Source organism: Oryctolagus cuniculus, chromosome 5 (genome assembly GCF_051225735.1).
Source record: "Oryctolagus cuniculus isolate XC-2025 breed Fujian yellow rabbit chromosome 5, ASM5122573v1, whole genome shotgun sequence".
Classification (NCBI taxonomy): domain Eukaryota; kingdom Metazoa; phylum Chordata; class Mammalia; order Lagomorpha; family Leporidae; genus Oryctolagus; species Oryctolagus cuniculus.
This window is the reverse complement of record NC_142871.1, coordinates 88,777,535-88,795,365: the sequence shown is the minus strand read 5'-3', so window position 1 is coordinate 88,795,365 and position 17,831 is coordinate 88,777,535. Positions and strand designations below refer to the sequence as shown.

Below are 17,831 nucleotides of genomic sequence, written 5' to 3'. Positions count from 1 at the left end.
CACAAAAACTGTTAGGAGACACAAAGAGGGGCACTATATAATGATTAAGGGATCAATTCAACAGGAAGATATAACGATTATCAATGTATATGCACCTAATTACAGGGCACTGGTTTATTTAAAAGATTTGTTAAGAGACTTAAAGGGAGACTTAGACTCCAATACAATAGTACTGGGGGACTTCAATACTCCACTCTCAGAAATAGATCAACAGGACAGAAGGTCAACAAGTGTGGGGAGCAACTGGGACTAGACTGTTACTCGAATTAAGACTTATTCTATGCATCTGCTCTCCCACAATATGGCGCTGGGAGAGGAGTAAACAGCTTCTACACAGCTGCCTCCAGTTCAACCAATAAACAGCAGGACCTGCTCCTGATTGGAGGAGAGCAGCATACTCGGCGTGTGGGTAGCAGAGTTGGGATTGGTGGAAGAGGACTATAAAGGAGGAGAGAGACAACATGCACCAGGAACATCTAAGGGGAACATCTATCTGAAGGAGCACCTGAGCAGCTCCCGAGAGAGCCAGCCGGCGGTGTGCGGCTCCCCCGCAGAAGTGGGGAAAGTGGCAGGGGGAACCGCCCTTCCACGGAGGTGGAAGGGACGGTAGCCAACCCGGGAAGAACCAGCAGAAAACCCGGGGAGGGCCGAGCAGACAAAAGAACAGCGCAGGGTCCTGTGTCGTTCCTCCACGAAGAGGGGGAGCGACAAACAAGGAGACAGTAGATTTAAATTACACTATAGCCCAAATGGATCTAACAGATATCTACAGAACTTCTCATCCTACACATAAAGCATTTACATTCTTCTCAGCAGTACATGGAACCTTCTCTAGGATTGACCACATACTAGGCCATAAAGCAAGTCTCAGCAAATTCAAAAGAATTGGAATCATACCATGCAGCTTCTCAGACCATAAAGGAATGAAGTTGGAAATTAGCAACTCAGGAAAACCAAGAGCATATGCAAACACATGGAGATTGCTCCTGAATGAACAATGGGTCATAGAAGAAATCAAAAGAGAAATCAAAAATGTTCTGGAAGTAAATGAGGATAACGGCACAACATACCAAAACTTATGGGACGCAGCAAAAGCAGTGTTAAGAGGAAAGTTTATAGCAATAGGTGCCTACATCAAGAAATTGAAAGGCACCAAATATATTTCAATTCATCTCAAGGATCTAGAAAATCTGCAGCAAACCAGACCCAAATCTAGTAGAAGAAGAGAAATAATTAAAATCAGAGAAGAAATCAACAGGATTGAATCAAAAAAAAAAAAAAACATTACAAAAAATCAGCCAAACAAGGAGCTGGTTTTTTGAAAAAATAAACAAAATTGACACCCCATTGGCCCAACTAACTAAAAAAAGAAAAGACCCAAATCAATAAAATCAGAGATGAAAAAGGAAACATAACAACAGACACCACAGAAATAAAAAGAATCATCAGAAATTACTACAAGGACTTGTATGCCAGCAAACAGGTAAATCTATCAAAAATAGATAGATTCCTAGACACATGCAACCTACCTAAACTGAACCAGGAAGACATAGAAAACCTAAACAGACCCATAACTGAGACAGAAATTAAAACAGTAATAAAGGCCCTCCCAACAAAGAAAGGCCCAGGACCAGATGGATTCACTGCTGAATTCTACCAGACATTTAAAGAAGAACTAACTCCAATTCTTCTCAAACTATTCAGAACTATCGAAAAAGATGGAATCCTCCCAAATTCTTTCTATGAAGCCAGCATCACCTTAATTCCTAAGCCGGAAAAAGATGCAGCATTGAAAGAGAATTACAGACCAATATCCCTGATGAACATATTTGCAAAAATCCTCAATAAAATTCTGGGCAATAGAATGAAATAACACATCAGAAAGATCATCCACCCAGACCAAGTGGGATTTATCCCTGGTATGCAGGGATGGTTCAATGTGCGCAAAACAATCAATGTGATACACCACATTAACAAACTGCAGAAGAAAAACCATATGATTATCTCAGTAGATGCCGAGAAAGCATTTGATAAAATACAACACCCTTCATGATGAAAACTCTAAGCAAACTGGGTATGGAAGGAACATTCCTCAATACAATCCAAGCAATTTATGGAAAACCACGGCCAACATCCTATTGAATGGGGAAAAGTTGGAAGCATTTCCACTGAGATCTGGTACCAGACAGGGATGCCCACTCTCACCACTGCTATTCAATATAGTTCTGGAAGTTTTAGCCAGAGCCATTAGGCAAAAACAAGAAATTAAGGGGAAACAAATTGAGAAGGAAGAAGTCAAACTATCCCTCTTTGCAGATGATATGATTCTTTATTTAGGGGATCCAAAGAACTCTACTAAGAGACTATTGGAACTCATAGAAGAGTTTGGCAAAGTAGCAGGGTATAAAATCAATGCACAAAAATCAACAGCCTTTGTATACACAGGCAATGCCACGGCTGAGGAAGAACTTCTAAGATCAATCCCATTCACAATAGCTACAAAAACAATCAAATACCTTGGAATAAACTTAACCAAGGACATTAAAGATCTCTATGATGAAAATTACAAAACCTTAACGAAAGAAATAGAAGAGAATACCAAAAAATGGAAAAATCTTCCATGCTCATGGATTGGAAGAATCAACATCATCAAAATGTCTATTCTCCCAAAAGCAATTTATACATTCAATGTAATATCAATCAATATACTGAAGACATTCTTCTCAGATATGGAAAAAATGATGCTGAAATTCATATGGACACACAGGAGACCTCGAATAGCTAAAGCAATCTTGTACAACAAAAGCAAAGCAGGAGGCATCACAATACCAGATTTCAGGGCATACTACAGGGCAGTTATTATCAAAACAGCATGGTACTGGTATAGAAACAGATGGATAGACCAATGGAACAGAATAGAAACACCAGAAATCAATCAACATCTACAGCCAACTTATATTTGATCAAGAATCCAAACCCAATCCCTGGAGCAAGGACAGTCTATTCAATAAATGGTGCTGGGAAAATTGGATTTCCATGTGCAGAATCATGAAGCAAGACCCCTACCTTTCACCTTACACAAAAATTCACTCAACATGGATTAAAGACTTAAATTTACAAACTGACACCATCATATCATTAGAGAACATTGGAGAAACCCTGCAAGATATTGGCACCGGCAAAGACTTCTTGGAAAAGACCCCAGAAGCACAGGCAGTCAAAGCCAAAATTAACATTTGGGATTGCATTAAATTGAGGTTTCTGTACTGCGAAAGAAACAGTCAGGAAAGTGAAGAGGCAACCGACAGAATGGGAAAAAATATTTGCAAACTCTGCAACCGATAAAGGATTAATAAACAGAATCTACAAAGAAATCAAGAAACTCCACAAAAACAAAACCAACAACCCACTTAAGAGATGGGCCAAGGACCTCAATAGACATTTTTCAAAAGAGGAAATCCAAATGGCCAACAGACACATGAAAAAATGTTCAAGATCACTAGCAATCAGGGAAATGCAAATCAAAACCACAATGAGGTTTCACCTCACCCCGGTTAGAATGGCTCACATGCAGAAATCTACCAACAACAGATGCTGGAGAGGATGTGGGGAAAAAGGGACACTAACCCACTGTTGGAGGGAATGCAAACTAGTGAAGCCACTATGAAAGTCAGTCTGGAGATTCCTCAGAAACCTGAATATAACCCTACCATTCAACCCAGCCATCCCACTCCTTGGAATTTACCCAAAGGAAATGAAACTGGCAAACAAAAAAGCTGTCTGTACATTAATGTTTATTGCAGCTCAATTCACAATAGCTAAGACCTGGAACCAACCCAAATGCCCATCAAGAGTAGACTGGATAAAGAAATTATGGGACATGTACTCTATGGAATACTATACAGCAGTCAGAAACAATGAAATCCGGTCATTTGCAACAAAATGGAGGAATCTGGAAAACATTATTTTTTTTTTTTAACTTTTATTTAATGAATATAAATTTCCAAAGTACGATTTATGGGTTACAATGGCTTCACCCCATACCGTCCCTCCCACCCACAGCCCTCCCTTTTCCCACTCCCTCTCCCCTTCCATTCACATCAAGATTCATTTTCGATTATCTTAATATACAGAAGATCAGCTTAGTATACATTAAGTAAGGATTTCAACAGTTTGCTCCCACACAGAAACATAAAGTGAGGAATAATAGATGATTTTTTTAAAATGATGATGAAACAGATCAGACCTATTGTCATGTTTAATCCCAGTGAGAGTCAAGTTGGGAGTTGATAATTTTTTTTTTTTTTACAGAGGATCAGTTTAGTATGCATTAAGTAAAGATTTCAACAGTTTGCACCCCCATAGAAACACAAAGTGAAATATATTGTTTGAGTACTCGTTATAGCATTAAATCTCAATGCACAGCACATTAAGGACAGAGATCCTACATGAGGAGTAAGTGCACAGTGACTCCTGTTGTTGACTTTACCAATTGACACTCCTGTCTATGGCATCAGTAATCTCCCTATGCTCCAGTCATGAGTTCCCAAGGCTATGGAAGCCCTCTGAGTTCTCCGATTCTTATCTTGTTTAGACAAGGTCATAGTCAAAGTGGAGGTTCTCTCCTCCCTTCAGAGAAAGGTACCTCCTTCTTTGAAGATCTGTTCTTTCCACTGAGATCTCACTCACAGAGATCTTTTGCCAGAGTGTCTTGGCTTTGAATCTGGAAAACATTATTCTGAGTGAATTAAGCAAGTCCCAAAGGGACAAATCATATGTTCTCCCTGATTGGCGACAACTAACTGAGCACCAAAGGGGAAACCTGTTGAAGTGAAATGGACACTATGAGAAACAGTGACTTGATCAGCCCTTGTCCTGACTGTTGATGTACAATGTAATACTTTATCCATTTTTTTTGTTCTAGTACTATTGGTTCAACTCTGTAATTAACACACAATTATTCTTAGGTGTTTAAATTTTAACGGAAAAGTGATCCCTGTTAAATATAAGAGTGGGGATAAGAGAGGGTGGGAGATGTACAATTTAGGACATGCTCAATCGAACTTGCCCCAAATGGTGGAGTTAGAAACGTGCCTGGGGATTCCAGTACAATCCCATCAAGGTGGCATGTACCAATGCCATCTCACTAGTCCAAGTGATCAATTTCAGTTCACAATTGATCACACTGATAGGTCTAAGAGTCAAAGGGATCACACAAACAAGACTAGTGTCTGCTAATACTGATAGAATCAAAAAGGGAGAGAACGATCCAACATGGGAAGCGGGATACACAGCAGACTCGTGGAATGGCAGATGTCCTAAACAGCACTCTGGCCTCAGAATCAGCCCTTAAGGCATTCTGATATGGCTGAAGAGCCCATGAGAATATTTTAGGCATGGAAACCCAAGACACTCTGGAAAAAAAAAAAAGAAGAACTAAATGAAAGATCTCTGTGAGTGAGATCCCTGTAGAAAAAATGGGGCCATCAAAGAAGGAGGTACCTTTCTCTGAAGGGAGGAGAGAACTTCCACTTTGACTATGACCCTGTTGAATAAGATCGAAGTTGGTGAACTCAAAAGGCTTCCATATCCTTGGCAACTCACGACTAAAGCTTAGGGAGATTATTGACGCCATAAACAAGAGTGTCAAATTGTTAAGTCAACAACGGGAATCACTGCGTACTTACTTCTCATGTGGATCTGTCCTTCATGTGTTGTCCAATGTGAAGTAATGCTATAAGTAGTACTGAAACAGTATTTTACACTTTGTCTTTCTGTATGGGTGCAAACTGATGAAATCTTTACTTAATATATACTAAATCGATCTTCTGTATATAAAGAGAATTGAAAATGAATCTTGATGTGAATGGAATGGGAGAGGGAGTGGGAGATGGGAGGGGTGCGAGTGGGAGGGAAATTAAAGGGGCGGGAAAGCCATTGTAATCCATAAACTGTACTTTGGAAATTTATATTTGCTAAATAAAAGTTAAAAAAAGAAATAAATCATCAAAGAAAAAAAAATAAATGAGTTATTGTGCTGTCCGGAAGGGATTGACTAGGACCAGCGAGGGCAATGTGCAGTACTACATGCAACAGAAGTGAGGAAGACTATTTCTGGGATACCAGAGACCCCTCGGGGTGTCTATTCCTTTTACCATGCCTTGTGAATAAAGCTAATGGAAATTTTAACCCAATTGGGGCAGAATTACTAATGGATCAGATTATTTAGAATAAAAAATTTGATCACCTCCACCAGGTAAAGAACCACAACCAGCTGAGGTGCTTGCTGAAAACAAAGAGAATATGGAATGGGTTGTGGAAAAATGGAGTTATAAAAACAGCCTTAACCACATAACCAATAACAGAAATAAAATTGTTAATTATCAGGTGTATTTCTTCCTTTTTTTCTTGTGTGTGTGTGTGTGTTTGTGCACATGTACACATGCACAAATGTCATGATTGTCTTCCCTCTCATCAATGTATCAGATAATATAAAAGTACCAACTTTTTATCATAGTATTTTAGTATTACCGAGTTTACATGATAGTGCTTAAGTTAAAGGATATCCAGGAAAAGAGACAACATCATCCAAGGATTTTACATCCTCTTCTGTAAATAGGGTTAGTACATCTGGGTTATATGCAGGACAGTTATATCACATTAAGTGGACTTTTGACTGTGTTACTGTTCTTATTCTGAGATTACAGGTATTTTAAAGAGTTATTTAAGGGGGACATCACAGTCCATTAGGGTTAATATAACAAAATATCATATCCTAGGTAGCTTATAGTGAATAGAATTTATTTCTTACAGTTCTGGAAGTTAGTCTAAAAACAAGGTACTAGCAGATTCAGTGTCTGATAAGGACTCCTTTCTCATAGACATTCAGTGTCCTCACATAGCCGAGGCAGCTCTGTGAGATTCCTTTTATAAGGGTAATAATCTCATTCATGATCTAATCACCCTATAAAGTTCCTCATTTCTTACTTTCAACATATGAATCTGGGTGGGTACACACAAACATTCCTACTATAGAAGGTACCATGTTGACAATATTTAAATTTGTGATGGCCAATTTTTTTTCTGTTAACTTGTTGGGATAATGTCTTGGTCACCTTGGTTATAATAACAAAATACCATAAACTTGGTACCTTATTAACAGCAGAAATTTCTCACAGTTCTGAAGGCTGAGGCCAGCATGAGTGAGGGCCCTCTTCTAGCCCAAGGCTGACTTCTCATTAGACAGACGTGACAGAAAATGGAGACAGTTCCGTGGGCTCCTCTTAGAAGAACAGTGATCTGATTCATGAGAGCTTCATGCTCACAACCTAATCACCTACCAAGGCCCCAATCCCTAATATTATCACATTAGAGATCAGATTTCAATTGTGGGAGAATCTGTAACAGGATGTTACAATATTTGATCAGATAACATTCTGGACTTTTATTCAAAGGTGGTTTTGATGAGATGGACATTTCAACTGGTAGAGTGAGCAAATTAGGTTATCCTCCATGATATGAGTGGGCCTCATCCAATCAGGTGAAGGCTTTAATACAACAAAGATTGATTTCCCTTCCAGCAAAAAGGAATCCTGCCAGTACACTGCCCTTAAACATAAAATGCAACTCTTCCTTGTATCTCCAACTTGCCAGCCTACCTGAAGATGTTAGATGCGTAAAGCACAGACACATAAACACACACAGACACAATCACTGTTGGTTTTTTCCTTTAGAGTACTCTGATTAATACCAATACTTAATAAGTACTGGGTTAGCTAGCTCTTTTAACTCCCGTAATATTTTCAAATCACTATTATTTCCAAACCCACAGATTTTTAAAGCTGAGATATACAGAGGTTTAGCAGCTTAATAAAAAGGGACAGACACAAAAGCAGATACAAAGCCCATGGCAGTGGTCAAAGCAATTTGTTCCTGGACCCACTGCTGGTGGGATAGACAGAACTCCAACATAGAGTTACCTAATTCCAAAGGTAGGGGAAAGTGTCATTTTAATTTTTGTACAAACTCAAAAGCTGAATTCTAAAGCTTGAAGGCTGAAAAAGTGTGCTATCTCCTACAATGTGCTTAAAGTCTGACCAAACATAATTTCCGTCTGTTTTGATCTTTTAGTATGTCATTTCCTGATAATTTACCCTTACAAAAATAATTTTGTAAGAGAAAAATAGTCTCTGAGGATACAATTTAGAAAATAGAATTTTAATTCATTCAAATGTTCCTAAAAGGGATAACTTAAAAAAAAAAAAAAAAACTCATTGTATTTATAGGCAAACTTTCTTCTAATTAGATTACCTTTTCCAAAGCATTAAATATTTTTAACTTTTTCATAAAAATTAACAAACTAGACAATTGCATAAGAAAAATACAAAAATCACTCTTAGGAATATGTTACCTGTCAAAGTCAGAGTTCAGACGCTCAAAATTCTTAACTACTCTAAGGACCTGGATCTCCTGATTGATGAAGCTAGGTGGCAACAATCCATGAATATTCAACTGCTGTCTTTCTTGCAGGGTAAAAGCCAAGTCCTATGGAGAAAAGGAAAACACAATAATTTGAGGGAAACAAAAAGACATGAAGCATATACACACATTTGTATTAGTATACAAATATACATACACACAAATATAACAAGGATACAGAGTTAAAAACCAGAAGATCTTGGGGCTGGTATTGTGGCATACCAGGCCCCAGCCTGCAACACCGGCATTCTATATGGGCACCAGTTTGAATCCTTGCTGCTCTACTTCCAATCCAACTCCCTACTAATGGTATGAGAAAAACAGTGGAAGACAAACCAAATTAAAATAGAAGATGCTCCAGATGAAGCTCCTTGCTCCTGGCTTTGGCTTTACCCAGCACTGGCTATTGTGGCCATCTGAAGAGTAATCAACAGATGGAAGATCACTCCCTCTCTCCCTCTCTCTCTAACTCTTCCAAATAAATCAATAATATCTTTAAAAAAAAAAAAGAATATCTTGAGTAACTCTAAACATGGCCATGTGGCTGTGTAGGTCATGTAAGCTCTCCATATCTCATTTTCCTTTTCTATAAAATTTAGAATATCATAATATATTCAGAGCTGTGTCACTCAGGTATTGTCAAAACAAAACTAGAGAACAGATGGTAGGAAACTAGTTTAAGAAACACAAATGAAAGAGGATATAATTATTTTAGTGTCAATAAATATAAAAATAAATAGAATTTTGAGAGACTTTAAAATCATGAATGTTAAGTAAGGTCACCAGTGACTTCCTGTGCTTCCATCTCTAAAACAGTTCAGGAAATGCCTTACGTGATTCTGAGGTAGCAGCTCCAACAGTCCCCTCCTGAGTCATCTCCTACTATCCTCATGCATTCCTACCTACATAAAACTTCTTACTATTGCCTGGACACATCAGATCCTTTTATTCTTCCACAATACCATGGTCAAGAAAGAATCGTCTTCCTTTTCTGTTCTTCAAGCCTTACCTCCAATGTTCCTTCCTGTCCAAAGCTTTTTCAGACTCACCTAGTGTGTCATTTTGGCCCTATTATTAGTCTTATGGACACTGATTTTGTTAAACAGTAATAAATTACTATAGAGCTCAATAACGGTAAAAAAAATGAAAACAGAAATTATGGATTCATGAACAAAACCATCAGGGTTCTGAGAGATCTGCTGGGATATAATCTAGAAGTAACATCAGAGAACCCTTATTGTCATCAATGGAAGAAAAGGACCGAGTAGATTGAGATAGAGTCCTCCTGGTAAGCACTCCCATTGGAAATACTGAAGCCCAAGAGGACCAGACTGTGACTACGGTTCGTTTTTATGGTCCAAATGTTTGTGCCCTCCCTCCAAATGGTACACGGAAATCCCCAAAGGTGATGGCATTAGAGGGTCAGGCCCCAGCACCAGCAGGACTCCCCTGTCTGGTAACAAACTTGGGAAGGAATTTTTCTTTTTCTTTCTGTTTTTTTATTTATTTGACAAGTAGAGTTACAGACTGTAACTTTGACTGATTCTGACTGAGGAGGTATGAACATGTTTGCTAACGAGGTCAATGAACAACTTTTTCATCTAATTTTTTATAGGGACAGGCCCATTAATTCATGCCACTGGTGTAAAGGCTTATTTTTTTTTTTTTATTTGACAGATAGAGTTACAGACAGTGAGATAGAGACAGAGAGAAAGGTCTTCCCTCTGTTGGTTCACTCTCCTAATATGGCAATCCGAAGCCAGGAGTCGGGTGCCTCCTCCCGGTCTCCCATGCAAGTGCAGGGACCCAAGCACTTGGGCCATCCTCAACTGCACTCCTGGGCCACAGCAGAGAGCTGGACTGGAAGAGGAGCAACCGGGACAGAATCCAGCGCCCCAACAGGGACTAGAACCCAGAGTGTGGGCACCACAGGCAGAGGATTAGCCAAGTGAGCCACAGCACCAGGCATGGGCTTATGTTTAAATAGCCTTCTATGTCAGAAAAACAGACAGAAAAGAGACAAATACTTTTGGTCACTGACTGAAACCCTAGTGCATATCTGTGAGGGGACTGCAAGAGACAGCTGGGACCAAGGGCCTCAGAACTTGCAGTGCAAGAGGTGGTACACAAACTTGAATTCTCACAAGGACTGCAAGTGCTATCAGTACAGCTGGTCTCTAGTTACAAGATGTTTTCTCCATTAGCAGCTATTCTCATGGCTGCACAAGTTGCCATTGTTACATGCTCAACTAGGAGATCCTCTGAAATTCCAGTATGTTCTATATGAGTGGACAGCAGCAGGATGACCCTTTTCCAAGAGGATGATTTAGTGTGTCCAACTACGTCTGGCCCAGTCACCCTCTCCTAGATATCTCAAAACCAGTACACTCTGTCAGTGTTTTACTTAGGAGGTGCAGTTGGCACTAGAAGACACTTGAAGTCTTGCCTGAAGACTTTGCCTGCCATTTACTTTTTCATTTATGGTCTCTTTCCCCCCACAAAAATACAAGCTCCATGAAGTTAGGGAATTTTATCTGTATTTTTTATGGCTTTCTTCTTAGTACTTAGAACAGAGTCCAACACAATTAGAACTCAATGTTATCTCACACAGAAAATAGAATATGTTAAATATTCAGTTTTAGAGATGCATTAAAATTTTTTAAAAGCTGTTACTCCACTGCTCAGGAAATTGACTTGCACATTCACTCTGATAAAATTACTTTTAAAATTTAAAGCTGCTAGAAAGGGATATATATGCAAAAAAATCTACAAAACAGAAAATATACTCACATGTTTAAGATGTAACTGGGAAGACATAGCATTTAAAATAATGTGTCAGCAGGCACAGTGGCACAAGTTAAACAACCCTTTTAACTCTCCTCTCCCCCCCTTCCTCCTCCTCCTTTTCTTCCTCTCTCTTTCTCCTCCCCTCTCTGCACCTTTACATTAAATAAATGAATAAGATCACATGATATAACTCTTTGGAATTCAACAAAATTATACACAATAATACATTTAAAAAAAAGAAACTCAAAAGATTTTTCTCTGACTAGACAAGTGAAGGGAGAAAGGTTAATATTAATGTTTCAAATACATATAATACTATATAATACTCATGAAGCAGGTTTCTGAATACCCTGCCTTGACAATCTACCTGCAAAAACAATTAAAATATCAACATTCTGAGAATAAGTCTTGCAAACACGTCAAAAATACTAACATATGCTTCTTCATTCACTTAATGTCACTTAGCAAACATGTATTACTATAATTAGCCAGTCTTTTTTATATAAATTTTCCAGTGTCTGGGTCTGAAATTAATTCATGGAATCTAACAGGTCCTCCAATCTTATGCCATGTAAGTTATGATGCCATCTGGAAATCTTTCAATGTTCTTTGATGTTTGGTAGCTACAATTCCCATCTACCGTTAGCCCAAACTTTCAAGACATATTAAAACGCTTAATTCAACCCTTTAAACACACACACACACACACACACACACAATCCATAGGGCTTAAAAATCTGGGAAACTACAAGAAGCTACAGCCCTAAGATTGGGGAAATAAATGGTCCTATGATTCTTTCACATTTTACAAGGTCACTTCAAAAAATTCACGGAAAGGGGTTGGAGATTGTGGCACAGTGAGTAAAGTCACTGCCTGGGATGCCAGCATCCCAGATGGGTGCTGATTCATGTTCCCACTGCTCCACTTCTGATCCAGCTCCCTGCTACTGACCTGGGAAAAGCAGTGGAAGATGATCTAAGCACCTGGGCAACTGTCACTCATGTGGGAGACCCATACAAAGCTCCTGGCTTCAGCCTGGACCAGCCCTGGCCATCGTGGCCATCTGGGGAGTGAACCAGCATATGGACGATCTCTCTCGCTCTCTCTGTCTCTCTTTGTAACTCTTTCAGATAAACAAATAAATTTTTAAACGGAGATCCATGAGGGCCAGCACTGTGGCGCAGCAGGCTAAGCTGCCATCTGCAGTGCTGGCATCCCATATGGGTGCCAGTTCTAGTGCCAGCTGCTCCACTTTCAATTCAGCTTCCTTTGGATATGCCTGGGAAGGCAGCAGAGGGTGGCTCCAGTGCTTGGGCCCCTGCACCAACATGGGAGACCCTGGCTCCTGGCTTCGGCCAGGCCCAGCTCTGGCTTTTGCGACGACCATTTGGAGAGTAATTCATTGTATGGAAGATCTCTCTGTTTCTCTCTGTGTGTTTCTCTCTCTCTCTCTCTCTGTAATTCTGACTTTCAAAACAATAAATAAATCTTTTTTTAAGAAAAGATTCATGAGCCTAGGGAGATTACTGACGCCATAAACAAGAGTGTCAAATTGTTAAGTCAACAACAGGAGTCACTGTGTATTTACTCCTCATGTGGAATCTGTCCTTAATGTGTTGTCAATGGGAAGTAATGCTATAACTAGTACTGAAACAGTATTTTACACTTTGTGTTTCTGTGTGGGTGCAAACTGTTGAAATCTTTACTTAATATATACTGAATCAATCTTCTGTATATAAAGAGAATTGAAAATGAATCTTGATGTGAATGGAATGGGAGAGGGAGTGGGAGATGGGAGGGGTGCGAGTGGGAGGGAAGCTATGCGGGGGAGAAAGCCATTGTAACCCATAAACTGTACTTTGGAAATTTATATTTACTAAATAAAAGTTAAAAAAAAAAGAAAAGTTTCATAGAGAAATGGAACTAGAAGATAAGTTTAGAGATGGGCAATTGGTCTGGCGGCTAAGCTATGACCATCCCTTACCAGAATGCACTGGTTCAAGTACCAGCTGTGCTTTCAATTCCCATTCCTTCTAATGAGGACCCTGGATGGCAGGAGATAACAGTTCAAGTGATTGCGCCCCTGCCACCCATGTGGGAGAACTGGATTGGGTGCATTCCAGGTTTGCAGGCATTTGGGGAAGCAAAGCAGCAGCAGGGAAGCTCTTTGTCTCTCAAAAAATTTTCTAAAAAACGTGTTTATTTTGCTGTAAAAATCCCTGAAATATATGCATAACTTTCATAATAAGCATTTCTGTAAACTTTTTGAACCCATGTATGCATGGATTTCAAAAATTCTGCACCAAAATAAACACCCTTAATTCAATTTTCAATGAACTTTTTTGACACATTCTCATATTATTACATCTTACGAGTTTAAAATACTTAAGTTTAAAATAAGTATAAATATAAAGTATAAATATAAAATAAACTTAAGTATTAAAATCTCTGAAAATGTAAAAACATATAATGGTTTCAGTTATACCACAGCTGTTCTTTTTCATATTAACAGCATTTTCATAGTGATACATTTTATAGAAATTTATAAATAGGTCAATAATATCTGAAACTTGACAGTGAAACATTTCAAAGAACTTTTCAAAGAATGTTTCAAAGATTTACTACCTCAGCTTAATCCTGCAGGGCCTATCCAACAAAGGATAATGAATGCAAAGTATAAATGCATATTCTCACTTTCACTTGATTTCTACCAAGTCTTTCATGCAGTTGAAAAGATTAACTATCCATACATATATTAGGTTTCCAGACCACCTGTAATTCTAATTCCCTGAAAGCCAACCCAGGTTTTTCTTCTTTTCTTTTACTTTCCATACTACTCCTGTAAAAAGCCTTTGTACCAGATCCCTCAATAGCAGAGTGGTAAGATGTTTCACTGCCGAGGGCACAAACAGGACAAAGATTCTTCTGGACTCTACTCATTAATCTATGGCTATCTATTTTGAGAAAATTGAGACTATGAAACACCAATGAAAATAAAACTCCTAGCACAAGGGGCTTACATTAGAACTTTGTACAGAACTGCAAAAGAAAATCTGCCCTGAATAATTTATCAGAAATTATTACCAAAAACCAGATCAAGTATATTCTGTATTCTGCACTAACCACCTTTAATGTTCCCAAATGATTTTCAGGAGTTTAACTTTTTTTTTCCCTGAAGAGAAACTAAAGTAAATCAAGTTGAGCTGCAAAAAGAAAACTCATCTAGATTACAAAAATCTTGAAGGCAGATAATCTGTGTTATGGATTATAATTCATTATGGTAACAGAATTTACTAATGTAAATGTCTGAAGTAACAGTCAAATTAGGGAGAAAAATATGTATTTTGTATCCCTTGTGCCTAGAATATCTAAAACATCGTAGGCAATCAACAAAAATGCATTGAATTAATTAATAATTTGTTATAACTATACATAGTTGTATGTTTTGAAGAAGAAAAGGAAAAAACTGAAAGGAAGGCTTTAAAAAGCAAACAAGTAAAAAGAAATAATCACACACACAAAAAAACCGAATGACCCAATGTCCTTTAAGTAGTGAATGGATAAAATGACTAAGGTAAATTCACACACTGGAGTGCCAGCAATGTGTCATAGTGGGTAAAGCTGCTGCCTGCGACACTGGCATCCCATATAGGTGCTGGTTCATGTTCCAGCTGCTCCACTTCTGATCTAAGTCTCTGCTAATGGCCTGGAAAAGCAGCAGAAGATGGCCCAAGTACTTTTGCTCCTACAATGTTTGGAATGAGCAAGGGAACATAGCGAAAGAAACAAGAACCATTTTTTAAAAGGGAGAATTTGGGTAAGGTTATCCTTGTCACTTGAGAATTTGTAGGAAGTGAGCACTTTGCTAGGAACATGTGACCGACAGCACGGACCCAAGTAGAACAGAACAGACCTGGGTCCATCAAAAACAGGAGCAAAGGGAAAACAAAAAAGGAGAAGGGTTTTTACAGATGAGTTCCTTCAAACCAGGAGCCAATCAAGTTCTGTCATACAACGAACAGCTCCTTCCAGTCTGACCACGTCTGCAAGCAGGCAGAAAGAACGAGAAAGTCCTAGCTCATTTTATGAGTGCCAGGCCCAGACGAGGTCAGGAAGATAAAGGTGAAACCGCGAGTGTAGTGGACGCCGTGAACAAATAGGAATCTGAATATGAGTGTGGTATCTGAATACAGTACCAGATTGGGTTTGTTTCAGGATTGCCAGGGTGATTCAAATTCAAACTCTCTTAGTGTAATTCATAGTCTCACCATAATAGCTGTAGAAAAATCATTTGATAAAATCTAGTACCCATTATGAGTTTTTCTTAAAGAACATTAACTACCTCCTTTTTTTTATTATTTTAAAGAGAGAGACAGATCACTGAGGGCACTGGTTACTGCCCCCATGCCCACAGTAGCCAGGCTTGACCCAGGGTAATGCTGGGACCTGGGAACTCAATCCAGCACTCCTGTGTGGGTGGTGGAAACCCAGCTACGGGAGGCACCACCTGCCTCCCAGGGTGCACATAAGCAGGAAGCTGGGATCAGGAACCCAGGGCAGGCATAAGACCCAGGCACTCTGATATATGATACAGGCCTCCCAGAGTCTTAACCACGCCACCAAATGCTTGACCCTGCTATTATATATATACATATACACACACACACACACACACACACATATATACACACACACATATATACACATACACACACACACACAGAGAAAACCCTGTAAACCGGGAAGTTAAAGGAATCCCCTAATTAATGAAACATAAAGTAAAATAAATCTTTAAAATAAATAAATAAACATAAATGAAGTTGGGGCCGACATTGTGACATAATGAGCTAAGCCATCATTTTCAATGTCATCATCCCTTATGGGTGCCAGTTCTTGTTTTGGCTGTTCCACTTCCAATCCAAGCTCCCTGTTAATGTGCTGGAAAGCAGCAGAAGGTGGCCCATGTACTTGAGCCTATGCTACCCACATGACAGACCCACATGAAGCTCCTGACTCTTGGCTTTGGCCTGGTCCAGCCCTGACCATTGCAGCTATTTGGAGAGCAAATCAGTGGATGGAAGACCTCTCTCTCTCTCTCTCTCTCTGTAGCTTTACCTGTCAAGGAAATAAATATATTTTTGGAAAAATGAAGTCACTAGATTTGCAAGCATTAACCAACTACTGACTTCTACAAGAATTCTTCACATCCTGGCATTGTCAGAAAGTCTTTAAAAATCAGTTATAAGAGACCCAAGTCAATACTTTTTGTCAAGAACCAATTTTCCTCCGTCAGATGCTCTCAGTCTAAGGGTCAAGGACCTAATCACAGACCCTCAAGAAAATTATGGACAATTAAAACAGTCCTTGAATTTGGTCCTCTTTCTCTTTTTTATTTTTCAAAGAAAAGTGCTCTGAAAATCAGCAGCTTACTTTTTTTTTTTTTAAGATTTATTTATGGGGCCTGTACTGTGGCATAACAGATAAGGCTGCCGCCTGCAGTGCCAGCATCCCATGTGGGCACCAGTTCAAGTCCCAGCAGCTCCACTTCCGATCCAGCTCTCCTACTATGGTCTGAGAAAGTGGTGGAGGATGGCCCAGATCCTTGGGCCCCTGCACCCACGTGGAGACCTAGAGGAAGCTCCTGTCTTCAGATCAGATCAGCCCAGCTCTGGCCATCTGGGGAGTGAACTAGTGGATGGAAGACTGCTTTGTCTCTCTCCCACCCCCCCACTCTGTAACTCTACCTCTCAAATAAATAAATAAATGTTTACAAAAAAATTTATTTTAAAGAGGGGAAGGCAGAGGCAGAGAGACAGAGAGGTCTTCCATCTGCTGGTTTATTTCCCAAATGGCCTCAACAGCCAGAGTTGGGCCAGGCCAAAGCCAGGAGCCAGAAGCTTCATCCAAGTCTCTCACATGGGTACAGGGCCCAACAATTTGGACCATCTTCCACTGCTTTCCCAGACACATTAACAGGGAGCTGATCAGAAGTAGAGCAACTGGGGTCGGCGCTGTGGATCACTAGGCTAATCCTCCGCCTGCGGCACCAGCACCCCGGGTTCTAGTCCTGGTTGGGGCGCTGGTTCTGTCCTGGTTGCTCCTCTTCCAGGCCAGCTCTCTGCTGTGGCCCAGAAAGGCAGTGGAGATGGCCCAAGTGCTTGGGCCCTACACCTGCTTGGGAGACCAGGAGGAAGCACCTGGCTCCTGGCTTCAGATCAGCACAGTGCGCCGGCCATAGTGGCCATTTTGGGGATGATCCAACAGAAGGAAGACCTTTCTCTCTCTCTCTCTCTCTCTCTCTCTCTCTGTCTAACTCTGCCTGTCAAAAAAAAAAAAAAAAAAAGAAGTAGAGCAACTGGGACTTGAACTGGCACCCATATGGGATGCAGGCACTGCAGGTGGTGGTTTTTATCTGCTATGCCAGAGTGCCAGCTCTTTCTCACCAACTCTGTGAAACTCAGTTTTTCCTCCCATTAAGGCAAGAAGCATGAGAAATGTTAGTAAGTAGTTCTTGTATCTTTGTAATAGTAAAAACAAAAAATATTTTATGTCATTGCATTTGGGG

At 39.7% G+C, this 17,831-nt stretch overlaps 1 protein-coding gene across 1 annotated transcript in view; it reads right to left on the bottom strand.

Annotated features, from left to right (window-relative positions):
- Positions 1-17,831, bottom strand: part of ME1 (malic enzyme 1) — a 239,911-nt gene that overhangs the window by 209,344 nt on the left and 12,736 nt on the right. Inside the window, exon 2 of the mRNA XM_002714552.6 lies at positions 8,411-8,544. Within this exon, the coding sequence (XP_002714598.2) occupies positions 8,411-8,544 (134 nt within the window). The remainder of the gene's footprint in view (positions 1-8,410; positions 8,545-17,831) is intronic.